Genomic DNA, 14,252 nt, shown 5'->3' with positions numbered 1-14,252 from the left:
TTTGTTGGGGCAGCCTGATAAAAAGCAATGACAATAATACAGCCTAAAAGTAACAAAAGCATGGACTAGCTTTTATTTAATCTTTTTGTGAAAGGATGTGCCTGATTTTTACAATGTTACATAGGTAAAAAAGGCGCTCCTTGAAGTTTGTTTTATGTGGGAGTTAAAGGACATATAATAATCAAAGATAACTCCGAGATGGCCAGGGCAATGCCATCTAGAGTAACAATATCATTAGATAATATGTTGCTGAGATGTTTGGGGTAAAGTACAATAACTTCACTTTTGTCTGAGTTTAACAGCAGAAAGTTGCTGGTCATCCAGGTCTTTATGTCCTTAAAGCATGATTGAAGTTTAGGTAACTGATTGGTGTCATCGGGTTTCATTGACAAGTACAATTGGGTATCATCTGCATAACAAGGGAAGTTGTGGAGTGTTTTACTAATTTTACTTATTATATTGCCAAAAGGAAGTTCTAAGGTGGATAGAACTGGTCGAAGCAGAACTTTGTGGAACTCCGTAACTAACATTTGAGTATGTGGAGGATTCATCTTTAATGTGTAGAAACTGAAATAAATCTTATAAATAAAAGTTAAACCAGTTTAGAGCTGTTCCTTCAATGCCAATGCCTTACTAATTGGCCATCTACAGTACATTACATTTACATTTACAGTAACATTGAAATCTCAACCCAAAATAATCTTCATATCACAGAATCTTTCTAAAAGAGCAATTATATTAGTTATTAAAGTTTCAAACACATCCTTGTTTTCCTTAGTATTGTTGATAGCCATAAACTTTGCCAATCAGAAAAATCTGGTTATTGTAAGAACGAACCATAAAAATATAGTGTCCATATGGGTCATCTTGAATGAGGGTGATCTTCCCAATGAATTTGTGTATATGAGTTTTGATTCCCATGCGACATCCACAAGTCATCCCCCCATTTGCGATTTCCAAAAGTAATAGTCCACATCAACAGAATGAGTTTCCTGGATCTGACAAAAGTCAGCATCAAAATTTTTTGCGTAAAGAAATAATGTCTTTCATTTAGTAATGTGTCTGAAACTGAAAAGAACTTTATCAGAAATATGATTAAAGAGAACAACTGCCACTATAAATCTGGTTATGTGCAGAAAGCCGAACTTATCCTCCTAGCTGAATCCGAATGTAGGAATCAGATTAGTTAGTGTATTTCCTTGTTATCTACAAAGGCTCTCCCTCGGAAAAAGTAAGCAATCTTCTCCTGTCAAGCTTTCTGGATTACTGGCCACAGAGGGTTCCTCACAATCCTCCAGAGTATGATCCTCTTTAAAGCTGAGATTTCTTTGCTTCAGGTATTCAGAGTGTGTGAACTTCCTCCAGACATGTTGCAAAAATGCCTCACATAGAACTGAAGGATGAGCAGGGTGTTTTCTGCTAAGCCTGTGAAACAAATCAATCACTTCCAGAATCTTCTCTTTATAGCCCAGAGCTATGTTTTAACATATACTGATCACCTTCATTCTCACCTCCTCCTCTTCTTCTTCTTCAGGAAGACCACATAGGTGCAGATTCCACGTTCTTTTGTGGCGCACCAAATCCAAAACGTTGTTTCCCAAAAACGGGACCTTTTCTTCAGCTCTGCTAACTCTATCAACCATGTGTTGTATTGTACCTCTTATGTCTTGCATGTCAGCATAGTAAAAGTTAATGGAAGATTTGAGCTCCTCAATAGGCTTTCCAATCAAAGAGCCTTGCTCCTGGATATGTAGCTTTTAGCTACAATTTTGTCTGCCATTTCTTGTTCCATTTTTATAGTGAAGGATGACTCATATGACCATGTCACTTTTTTCCCCATCTATGTGGACCAGTGCTTTATGGTTTTGCACCACTGAACTCTCAGATGTCTATTCATCTTTGCAATGAGGGCTTAATGTACTGAAACCCACTATAATATCCCTCTCTATGTAATTGTTGACGGAGTGTTCTTGCTGACACAGTCTGATCACGTCCTGCATTGACATTCTCAGTCACCTGAGGGAGAGTTGCTCCTCTCCATTTTTCCTTACATATACAGTTCCCAAGCCTATTTGCTGACGTCTTTCCCATAGATCTAAATGCAGATGTCACTTTAGTCACTGTTCCTATTGAAGCTGAGCAGTCTCTGTGACTGAAGCTCCTGCCATCTCTGCCCCAACAATGATCCCTCTTTCAAAGTCACTTACATCTTTTCCTCCTGCCATAGTGATACAAAATCAGAATCAGCTGTGCCTGCTCAGCATTTTTATACATGACAAAAAGCATGACGGGATGTTAACTGCTTCATTGCACCATGCAGAGCATCTGTGTGAAAGCATCTGCATTCATTATGTTTCTCCACTCCTTTGTTCAGGTTTTTCCTTTGATTTGTCACCCATCTGTATGTTGTATCTTTTGAAGCATGACTTTGTGCAGACGGTCAGTATGAAACTGAAACCCTACATTTTTTTTACCTTAAAATTATTTTTTACCTTATTTTATATAAGTAGGGTATATTTAATGGGATTTTGAGGAGGAAAATTAGTGAATAAATTAAGAGATTGTAATATATCATTTTTAATGAATATGTGCATGGTTTAATGGCTTTCTAAAAGTAAAATACCTTAAAACATGAAAGACATTTTGTAATTCATACCTTACAGTGAAACTTCAGTCATTTGATATTTTAAGGGGTTTTAAAAGGCTAAAAATAGATAAGACCCATGATCCAGTTAATCACTTGAAACACCTAAACATCTTACATAATCCATTAATTTAATTCTCTTTTAAAACATTTAAGTCAATTAATTAAGGGGGGCCTGTTATAGTTTTCTCTCTCTCTTTAAAATTTTACCTCGGTCGAAAATAAAATGAACTCAGTGGACAAGTATCTCATTTTGAACGGACCCTTTGGCCAATATCGGTGCTGGTCCGGTTTTCGCATCTGCTCACTCCCGGTCCAGATGCGAAAGGATGCGACTATTTGTTAGTGGTTTCCCCGCAGCCCGGCCCCCACATACACAGCTGCTGACTCCGCTGGACGACTGCGCTACCGCCCATTCCTTAGTGTACACAGCTTGTACACGGGCTCCGTCTGGAACGTTGCAGCGAAACGGATGTGACTGCATCGCGGATCTGCCGGACTGGAGACGGGTCTGGCCCAGAGTCAGCTGCTGTCCGGATCCATTCAGAGTGCCGGGGGTGTTAATACGCCGTTCGAGACTGTCGTTTTGAAGCGTTTGGAAGGTCACCGGTGTCCTTTTAGATGCGGAGGCGTTCGATTCGTTCGGCGCTGTCAGACCGGACCTGCTCAGACGTTTTTGGCGGCAGCTACCTGATCATTACCTGAGAGCAGTTGGTTGTCTGCTGGCGGCGAAATGTGGCGCAGATTCTCGCTGCTGATTTTCTGTTGTGCTGTGAGAGGACTCGATGCTCTGGAGGCGGACAGAAGCGCGGAGCCCTCGCTAGAGAAGATGCTGCTGGCCGAAGCAGCAGTGCCGGGCGGGGCGGACCAGGATGCTCCCTCCGCGCGTAAAGCTGGGGACAGTCCGCGGGAAGGAGAGCGGCAGTCCCCGTGGAGAGGCGCTCCTGTTGCAGGTGCGGAAGGGAGAGATCAGCAGCCCGCGGCCGAGCCTTTGGAGGATGAGCTGGACAACCAGGAGAACATCATTAGCCAGGTCTGTGTGGTGTGCACCCCAATGCATTTCCCTCGTAGCCAAGCTTTATTCCCACGCTAATCGTTTAATGGCAAATTGTGTACAGGAAACGCACAAAAGTAGTAGAAGAAAATGTACAAATTAAAAAGAGGCGCTGATCGATTAGGCACCTCCCACCACGACCCAGTAGGTCAGAAAGCCAGCACTCCTTTTTTACTTTAAAATTAAAAAGGAGTTTCTTCTTTTATTCACATCATCTTCCCAGTCTAGTAGGCGTAAAAGTTCAGCCTAAAAGTTGATTGAATTGAAATGACGTTCTCTATGAGCCATGCTGGAAGAAAATTAAAAAAAAAAAAAAAACCCTAATATTGCTGATAATGATGGGAAGTATTAAATTGCCAGAGCTTCAACCCAAGCTCAGTTTAATCCCCCTCTCTCTATGAAACCCCATTTCATCTCAAGTCTTGTGTGTCAGTTCACATCTCAGTGGTTACTTGGAGCAAAATTTTCCAACCACTTCATAAAGTAAAAACCACATGAGAATTCAAATCACTGGTTCTTTTTTTGGACAAATGTTGCTTTGTAACCTTAAATCTTAAAGCTCTTGTATTAGACACAGCAGTTTTTACTTTCTGTCTTTTACTTTTGACTCTTGACTTTTGACTTTCTTTTTCTTTCTCATTTTAAGTACAACCCAGACCCCACAGTTTGTCAGTTCAGTTTAAATGATGTGGTAAATCAGGCCCAGAGCTCTGTGTGTGTGTGCGTGTGTGTGTGTGTGTACACCATGGTAACAGTTTGCATCCTTCTGGCGGTTGGTTATGTAATATCCTTCGAACTGTAAGCGCTCCAAACCCAAAATTGCCTGTTTGTAAACGCCTGTAGCTATCTTCTTCCCAGGCAGCTCACCACTGCTGCAGCGACAAACCATCACACATGCTTCTTTTAGTTCACATTCATGTGTTTCTGACTAATATATAGTAAAGACTAATCAAGTATCAGATATACATTCATATTAAATTTTAATTTATTGTTTCTTTTAAGTTTCCCTCCATCTGAGCAGCCTGAGTAAAAAAAAACTGTGCCCCTCTCTTTCAGTTGCTGGGTGATTACGACAAAGTGAAGACTGTATCATCAGGGTCCGACTGTGTGTGTCGCTGTATTGTGCGACCGATCAGACGCTCTGACTGCAGCCGAATCCACGACAGCGACGCAAGCTCACTGCCCCAGGATTTTTACACTGTGGAGACGGTTACCAAGGGAACAGACTGCAAGAACTGTGTGTGCATGGCTCCACCTTCAGCCGTCAACCCCTGTGAGGGAGAGTACAGGTTTAAAAAACTACAGGAGGCCAGCAAGGATGACATTAAGGTAGAAACACACACGATGTGGAAACTTAGTCACTTTGACTTCGTTTTTTTGCTGCTAATAAGGACAAATCATTTCTTGAAGTAGTTTAAAGTTTAAACATTAGGTAAAGTCAGCCCACAGTCACTGTTTTTTCTTTCCCTGTCCTGTCATCTTTCTGTGTCATTTATCTTTGGTCTGTTAAGCTGGCAACTATTATCGACTTGTTGGAGGGCTCTCTGTATGGAATGGACTTGTTAAAGCTCCACTCTGTCACCACCAAACTGCTGACCAGGATGGACAACATGGAAAAAGTGAGGACACCTGTACACACACACACACACACACACACACACACACACACACACACACACACACAAAGGTGCACAGTATACCACTCTATCGAGGCTGTAATTTCCACAGGGTATATGGCTGACATGCCTCCCTCAATGTTCAAACATTCAGTTTGATTTATTCACTAAAATGTCTCTAAAAAGTGTTTTTTACTGTCACTACAGCCATAATCCAGATGATCAAAGCTGAGTTTTTTGTTTTTTTTAATATTTGGATAAATTCATCCAGGTTGCCTTCATGTTAATATTAGTGTACTCACAGCAATTTTAAACTACATGTATGTAAATACATAAGTAGCATTCACATAGTTTTTTTTGTTTGTTTGTTTTGGAGATCCCAAGACTTCATTTTATCCCCTTGCAGGCCTTTTGCAGTTTGTTCTACATTACAGCATGATTTTGGGTTATTGGTTATTTTTAGATTATTGTTTTGCTTGAAGGTCATTCCAAACTCATAATAAGTGGCCTGGTGGCCTTGGCCTTTAATGCGCTGACCATCAACTACAACATTCAGTTAGTGTCTGGCTGGGGACCTTTGTTCCCATCTGTCCCTCCCCTCATTTCCTGTCTTCTCTCTACTGTTGGTTATCTAAAATCCTGCTCTCCATAATGACGAATGCCGCAGGCCAGTAGATGGAGTACGTATGAACTTCCTGTTAAGTGTATGTGCATGGTAATTTTAAAGGAAGTAGTGAAAATATTCCCAAAATTGATTGTGGCTTTGATTGGACTACACTTCTAGAGGGAAATTACATATCGTACTTCTGCCATTGTCATACGGAGAGAGGCACTTCTAGAGTCAATACATGATCCTTTTGGAATGGATTAGTCTAGGAAACTGTTCTTGTGGTATTTCCAGGAAGGAAAATCTGAGGCAGAAAGTTTCGTAATAAAACCTTTAATAAATAACCTTTAATAATATACACAGACCGAGCACTTTATGAACGAACACCATACTAATACTGGGTAAGGCCTCCCTTTGCTCTGAAAACAGCCTCAGCTCTTCCAGCGGCCTAGATTCCACAAAATGTTAGAAACATTCCTTTAAGACTCTGGTCCACGTTGACATGACTGCATCACATCATTTCTGCAAATTTTTCAGCTGCACATTCATGCTGCCAATCTCCTGTTCTACCACATCCCAAAGCATTCTAGTGGATTCAGATCTGGTGACTGTGGAGGCCACTGAAGTACAATGAACTCATTGTCATGTTCATGAAACCAGTTTGAGACAACTTTTACTTTGTGACATGGAGCATTATCATGCTGGAAGTAGCCATTAGAAGAAGGTAAATTGTGGCCATCAAGGGATGCATGTGGTCAACAACAATACTCATATTGGCTGTGGTATTCAAACCATGATTGATTTGGTATTAAGGAGCCACAAGTTTGTCAAGAAAACATTTCCCACACCTTTACACCACCACCACCAGCCTGGACTGTTGACACAAGGCAGGTTGGGTCAATAGATTCATGCTGTTAACGCCAAATTCTGACCCAACCATCTGTGTGCCTCAGCAGAAATTGAGATTCCTCAGACCAGGCTGCGTTTTTCCAGGCTTCAACTGTCCAGTTTTGGTGAGCTTATGCCTGCTACAGCCTCAGATTTCTGTTCTTGGCTGACTGGAGTGGAACCTGACGTGGTCTTCTGCTGTTATAGCCCATCCTCTTCAAGGTTCAACATGTTTTACATTCTGAGATGCTTTTCTGCTCACCACATTTATAAAGAGTGTTTATCTGAGTTAACGTGGCCTTTCTGTCAGCTCCAGCCAGTCTGGCCATTCTCCCGTGACCTCTCTCATCAACGAGGCGTTTCCGTCCACAGAACTGCTGCTCATTGGATGTTTTCTGTTTTTCGCACCACTCTGAGTAAATTTAGAGACTCTTGTGTTTGAAAATCCCACGAGATTAGGAGTTTCAGAATTACTTAGACCAGCCCATCTGGCACCAATAATCATGCCACGGTCAAAGTCACTGAGATCACATTTTTTCCCCATTATGATGTGTGACTTGAACATTAACTGAAGCTCCTGACCTGTATCCGCATGATTTTATGCACTGCACTGGTGCCACACAATGGCTGATAATTGCATGAATAAGCAGGTGTACCAGTGCTCCTAATAAAGTTTGTATTATCATTACTTGATAACTTTTTGAAATGAATATAAAGAAACTGAAAAGACTGTGATAGGTAGCTTATACCTAATGTGGTGTCGTTAGTGATAGTGTTCCATCAAGACCATATTTTCCATTAACCTTGATGCTTCCTGTCAAAAAGATGATACTGCTACTTGTTCGGTTTGTTAATGAAGAGCTGATGATCAGAGCACCAAATGTAATCAATCAGTTAATTGGTGGTGTCAGCCCAATATAAACTGTGTGTATTTTGATGCATATTGTGCATTGGCACAGGCTTGTTCTCACCAAGTACAATCTATTTGCAGATACAGTATATTACAGGTATTGTGTTGTACGTCCAAATGCTGAGACACTGGCTCTGCCCATTCTTCACTTGTTTTCTGATGTATAGATTTGTTTACAGACAAAAAAACAGCAGCTGTGGATATGAATTGTACTTTAAAGTTAACTGTAAGTTTAATGTTTAGCCTTCATGTCATCCTGTCTGTGCTCTAGGCCTTTGCCCGTAATTTTACAGAGAGAGCAAGAGAGAAAGAACGTGTGAAGGAAAGAGCGAAAGAAAAGGAGAAAGAGAAGAAGGCCCAGCAGAAAAAAAAGAAAGTGAATGATTTGGACAATGCCGGACAGAAAAGTCAAGCACCTGCCTACACCAACAAGCAGGTATTTAGTATTTGAAAATGTGTGTCTAACAGATCAGAAGCAAAGACAGACTCTAACATCTTTTTTCTGTTTTCCAAAAAGTCAACTGAAAAGCCCAAATTCTTTATAAACTGGACGGAATGTTGCTTGTACTGTTGCAGAAGAATTATGAAGGTCAGCTGAAGAAGAACCAACAGCAAGATGGTCTGGAACAACAACAGCCAACCAGGAATAAGACAGGAACTCAAAAGCCAATCAAGGAAAAGACAGAGCCAAAGCAGCCAGTTAAAGACAAGAACAGTGTGGTCATCAGGGGCATGACCTTTTATAAGGCAGAAGAAGAGAGCTATAAGGAGGATGAGAGAGGAAGAAGAAAAAATAGTACGTCTGATGTACTCTTACAACTGATATGCTGCTTTTATGTCACATGGTAACAACTATTACAATGACTTGATGGCTGATGTAAAAAAAAATGTTAAAAACTGCCATCTCTAATCTCATTTTCATTCACTTACAGCAACTCTAACTGCAAATACTTCAATGGACTTAATGACTTATGACCAGCCCCCACCTGCCAGGACTTTGCCCATCCAGAATCCGGGACCTGCACCCACTGTTAGCACAGAACCAGACTACAAGGACCTATCAAGGAGACTAGGCAGTCCTGCACCAACCCAGCGACCAACAGATCACTCAAATACCACCAAACAACCCACAACTGCAACCAAACCAGTTCCCACTACCATGAAACCAACGACTGAAACAACAACACCAAAACCAACAACAACCAAACTGACAACTACTTCCCGACAAACTACGACTCTTAGAACTACTATTCAGCCTACCACACCTATCACTCAACATAGCACCTCAGCTTCAGATACCAGTATAGATCCTCCCATTGAGGTGTCTGCCACGGCAGAGTCTCGGCTGGGACCCAAACGCAGACTCAGCTGGACAGAGAGCCCAGCTGACCAACCAAAGACCACCAAAAAGCCTGGTAGAGATACATATAGTGCAGTAGTTTATAAGTTAGTGAGTGCACATATTTTTGGATTTTTATAATTGAAACAAGAAAATACTCATGTTATATAGTCTTGATTCATACCGTCACATTCCATATGTGCTCTTTCAGGGCTGTGTAAGGACACAGTAGCCAGCCTCTCCGATCCAGTCCAGCACAACTCTTATGGCCTGAGTGACGGAGCCTGGATGAGAGATGCACGTGGCCATGGCAACGTCATCTACCTCACCAATGGTCACTACGGCAACAACCTCCTAGAGTTCCGAGACATGGACACTTTCAAATCAGGTTCATGAGTTGTGTGTGTGTGTGTGTGTGTGTGTGTGTGTGTGTGTGTGTGTGTGTGTGTGTGTGTGTGTGTGTGTGTGTGTGTGTGTGTGTGTGTGCCACACCCTACCCCAATATCAAGAAGTAAACTTGTGTATTGTGTGTACTTTAATCAATTCAGTTTGTGGTTGAGATAGATGTTGCTCTTAAACACAAATTAAGCCCCACATCAAGCTTTATAAATATATCCATCATCAACAGTTCATGTAGGTGATGCCATTTTATCATCAGATTAACACTCCACTGGCAACTGGAAATTCTCTATTAAAAAGGAAAAGGAACTAGCTACATATTTACACACAAATAAAAAATGAGTGGAAACAGGAAAAGGCATTTCGGCCAGATTATATTATTAGTAAGTCTAGTAAGCAAAACCTTCTTTTTTTTAATGTTTTAATTTATCATGGTTTTATGTTTCAGACATCTTGTAGGATGGATTTTAGAATAATCTCAGCTTTAAGATGCTTTATGGAAATGGGGTCCTGCACTTAAAAGTAATAGTAATATAAAATATAGTAAAAAATATAGTAATATAGTAATACAGATGCAGCTGTAGCAAAAAAGACTAGAGAATAAAGGTCTTTTTTTTTCTTTTATAGCATATACATTATTAGAATTGGTCCTTCAAACTCATTGCCTATAAAATAACTTCAGAAATATTACTAAGTTTCACAGTGGCAACTGTGTTTCAACATCCGCCGGCCTACCAGTTAAAAGTTAGCATGCTTCATATTCAGAGTTTCCACAAGGCTTGTTGTAATAAGCTGATAAATGTTATGTTGCAACAACAACCAACATTAGCTTATGTCACTAATGTTATTTATTTAATTTGTTGTTTTAGTAATTAAATCGACCAAACCCAAAACACAAGCAGAAAGGCATTTAGACTTTTGAAATATTAGCATCCATAGAGGTCACATTTGTACTGGTAATTCAGTGTGAGAGAGAGCCAGTAAAATATTAGGGCAAACGATTTTTGGTAGATAATGGATTGATGAATCACACCTTGATATACAGTCACACTGTATACACACTGTTACACTTGTCCTAAAGGTCATGTTGTGTGTTGAGAGCCTGACCAGCTCCATGCATGTTTTCTGTGTTCTTCCTGTTCAGGTCATGCGAGCAATTCATACAAGCTGCCCTACAGTTTCACTGGAGCGGGCCACGTTGTGTTTAATGGGGCTTTCTACTACAACCGTGCGTTCAGCAGGGATGTCATCAGATATGACCTGAGACACAGATATGTAGCTGCCTGGACCACACTGCACGATGCTTTACTGGAGGAGCAAGCTCACAGGACAATAACCGAAGTAAGACTCATGGTATACTTTATGTGAGCCTGGCAACTTTGATTTAACTCGACAGGAAACACTGCACGTTGATTTACTGGAGGAATATACACTCGGGACACTTTCAAGGGCCATGAAAGGTCAGTGAGGAGAACAAAAACACTGCAAATCACTAGAGAGTTCGAAAGGGCAGATAGTGAGGAGTAGATGTTTTTGTAGTTTTGTTCCCTGTTAATTGAATTCACATTTCTAACTGAAATATTTCTAGATTTTACTAGTTACTTTACCAAAATAGAAGTTTAAAAGGATCTTAAGGGAACAGTTCAACATTCTGGGAAATACATTTATTTGCTTTGTTTACGAGAGCAAGATTGGAAGATCAATACCACTGTCATGCATTAAGTGTAGGTGGTTATCTTAGTGTAGCCTGGCTCTGTCCAAAAGTCAGTAAAACATTAAAACTATCAACAACTCTAAAGCTCTAAACATGTTCTTTAACATGTATATGTACGTCAGAAATCTTAGGGGGGGTTACGTAATGTAACTATTAACAAACAACAGTCTATCCTTCTGCCCAGCCCCTCTGTGAAGTGTTTCTGGCTACAGCACAGGTTGCGAGATAGCAAGCACAGGTTTTAATGTCAGTCTGGGCACAGATACAGTGTAACCAAACCTGAGAACCTCACTGTGGCGGCACGACTCTGTAAAGCTACACTCAGTCACTGTTCCTGGCTGCTGTTCGCCAAGAAATAGTTCCAACACTGAAGTCGCTAAAATGACAAATTGTTGTTTTTACTTTTCTGTTTGTGTACAGATTAAGCAAATGAGATACACCATTTCAATTCATGAGCTTTAGAGGTGTTGATAGGCAAGGCAACTTAATTTGTATAGCGCCCTTCGGACACAGAGGCAATTAAAGGGCTTCACATAAGGTGGGGAAATGCATTAGAACAACATTTAAAGACACCATCGATTCTTAAAATACAACTAGACATAAATAATGATTAACCAGAAGTACATTTATAATGCAGTAATAAGATGCCCCAAATTCCACAAATATATCAAGGTGTAATCAATCAAAGACACAGGAGAACAGCAGAGTTTTTAGTTTAGTTTTGAAAGTGGCTAATGTTGGGGCTCATTTAAGATGATCAGGAAGCTGGTTCCACCTGTGTGCAGCATCATAGCTAAAAGCCGCTTCCCCACGTTTGGCTCTGACTGAACCATTTCTGTCTTGTCTTTATTTAATTAAAGACAATTTTGCTGCGTCCAGTTATTTACTTGCTCTCAGCTTTGGCAGAGTGAGTCTACGGGACCACCGGTAAGAGAGCTAAACTACAGCGCTAAACTACGCTAACCATGTCTTGACTCCAGGCCCAGAAATAAGACATGGAAATCTTATAATCTCACTCTCAGAGAGAAAATATAAATACCTGCTACTGTATTAGTAGTATAAAGCGTATTTCCCAAAAGTGTATAGAATGGTTTTAAGCAGCTATTATTTATGGCCTGAAGGCAATAAAGTCTTGTAATTTGAATGTGTGGATTTGTTTGGTTCCAGGTGGAGTTTGCTGTTGATGAGTCCGGCCTTTGGTTACTCTACCCTGCTCTGGACACCGAGGGCTTTCACCAGGAAGTAATCCTGCTCACCCATCTCCACCCCCGTGACCTTCAACCGATACGGAGCTTCCGCACAGGTCTTAGGCGTGGTCGCTACGGAAACAGTTTCCTGGTTTGTGGCGTGCTTTATGCTGTGGACAGTATGGAGCGTCACTACGCCAACGTGACATACGCTTTTGACACACACACACTCACACACACCGTGCCGAGCCTTGCGTTCACGAACATGCATGCACACACATCCCAGCTGGCCTACTGTCCGCTGGACAAGAAACTGTACGCATGGGACGATGGACATCAGATGATGTATGATGTCATCTTCGCGTATTAGCACAATGAATGGACACAAGATGGAAGAAATTATGGTTAGATGGATGGTCCGAACAAAGCTGAGGAGAGAAGAAATACGATAACAGCTGAACAGATATTTGATCAGTTTTTAGTGTCTCAACGACTGTGGATCAGTCTAAGTGAATGTATTTTAGTATCGACCTCAGCTCCTCCAGCCGCACACACCAAGGTCAGTATTAACCATCCAGGGCCCCATTTCTCCCGATCAATCTTAGAGGGTGAGAGGGTTTTTCTAGGAGCATTTCTACCAATGCTCTTAAATTTCTAGAACTTAAGAGCTTCAGTGGTGCTGAAGATGACGTTGAATACATTTAAGATAATTTTGCTTATTTAACTGTCTATAAGCCTTACTCTATATTAAAAATACATCCATCACCAAGCATAAGTGTTGAAAACAACACAAAGAAATGTTTTATACTTGGAATTGTCCAGCATGAAAATGAAACTTAGTGTGCAGTACAGTACAGCTTCCAGCTTGCTGCCCTCTGTAATTCATGATCCTGGGTGGAAGTTTAAGAAAGTAAACTCTGATTGATTTAGCTGCTGCTTGAGGCAGATGTTATACTCTTAAACTCACATTAAGCCTAAAATGAAGCAGTGGTGAGTCCTGCACTGCTGCATCTACATCTTCAGTTATGATGCTTTTGAAAAACACGTCTTAAGCTTAAGAGGGTTAGTAAGATTGATTTTACCATCACCTTAGCCTTAGCCAGAGTGGCACTTAACTCACAAGAGAAGCCAAAAAACAAGTGGAAATATATATAAATATCTTTATACAGTGACCAGCCACAACATTAAAATCAGTTACCGGTTTTAATGTTGCGGCTGGTCAGTATATATATATATTTATATATAATGTATAAATATAAAATCAGGCAAAATCGGTCTTTTATCTGATATACAATGTTCAGCTCCAGAGGGTAAAAACCGATTCTGGTAATGACCAAAGATACAAATAGGGTCATACTTTAAGTGTTGCACACAACGTCACTATAAGGCCTTTATTATCAGTGTGTAAGGAAGCTTGAAATCCTTTCTGATTTGATCAAAATCTATACTCTGTGTTTTTATAATGTATGTCTGCTTAGCGTGTTGCCTGTGTACTTTTACTCCTGTCAAATTATGTTCCCATCATAAGCTTTAGTACAGGTGACAATGGAAGCTCTAACCATGATACTGTTAGTGTTTCATCTGCCATTGACGTTCAGTCATTTACAGCAGATTTGAAGCTAACACATGCTCCTCACAGCTTTACTTTTTTTTTAAAAATTCCAAGACAAGGTTGACTTCAATTGCTTTACTACAAGTTTTTGGTTTGTTAATTTATAATAAAATGTTTCAAAAAGATGCGGGTGAACCAAGTCTTTTTTCCCATTCTCGTTCTTTCTTTCTTTCTCCTCTGCCTGTCTTGTGCAGCCTGCTGTGGACATTATTTCTTGGGTTGATTTAGTTTTCCTGGAAGCAGCAGAACCACTGGAAGGATCCCAGGGTGGAAAATACGACC

The 14,252-nt window shown here is 40.6% G+C and overlaps 1 protein-coding gene across 1 annotated transcript; it reads left to right on the top strand.

Annotated features, from left to right (window-relative positions):
- The first annotated feature begins 3,052 nt into the window (after nt 1-3,052).
- olfml2bb (olfactomedin-like 2Bb) lies at nt 3,053-14,018 on the top strand. The gene is made up of 9 exons (XM_040142757.1): nt 3,053-3,677; nt 4,755-5,027; nt 5,210-5,317; nt 7,991-8,155; nt 8,296-8,515; nt 8,652-9,134; nt 9,270-9,446; nt 10,602-10,798; nt 12,339-14,018. Exons 1-9 carry the CDS (start codon nt 3,378-3,380, stop codon nt 12,726-12,728), a joined length of 2,313 nt encoding a protein of 770 aa, XP_039998691.1. The 5' UTR covers nt 3,053-3,377; the 3' UTR covers nt 12,729-14,018.
- Nucleotides 14,019-14,252: the final 234 nt, after the last annotated feature.

Source organism: Xiphias gladius, chromosome 14, assembly GCF_016859285.1.
Source record: "Xiphias gladius isolate SHS-SW01 ecotype Sanya breed wild chromosome 14, ASM1685928v1, whole genome shotgun sequence".
Taxonomy (NCBI): domain Eukaryota; kingdom Metazoa; phylum Chordata; class Actinopteri; order Istiophoriformes; family Xiphiidae; genus Xiphias; species Xiphias gladius.
Note: the sequence above shows the minus strand (reverse complement) of the source record. Positions and strands in the feature narration are given on the sequence as shown.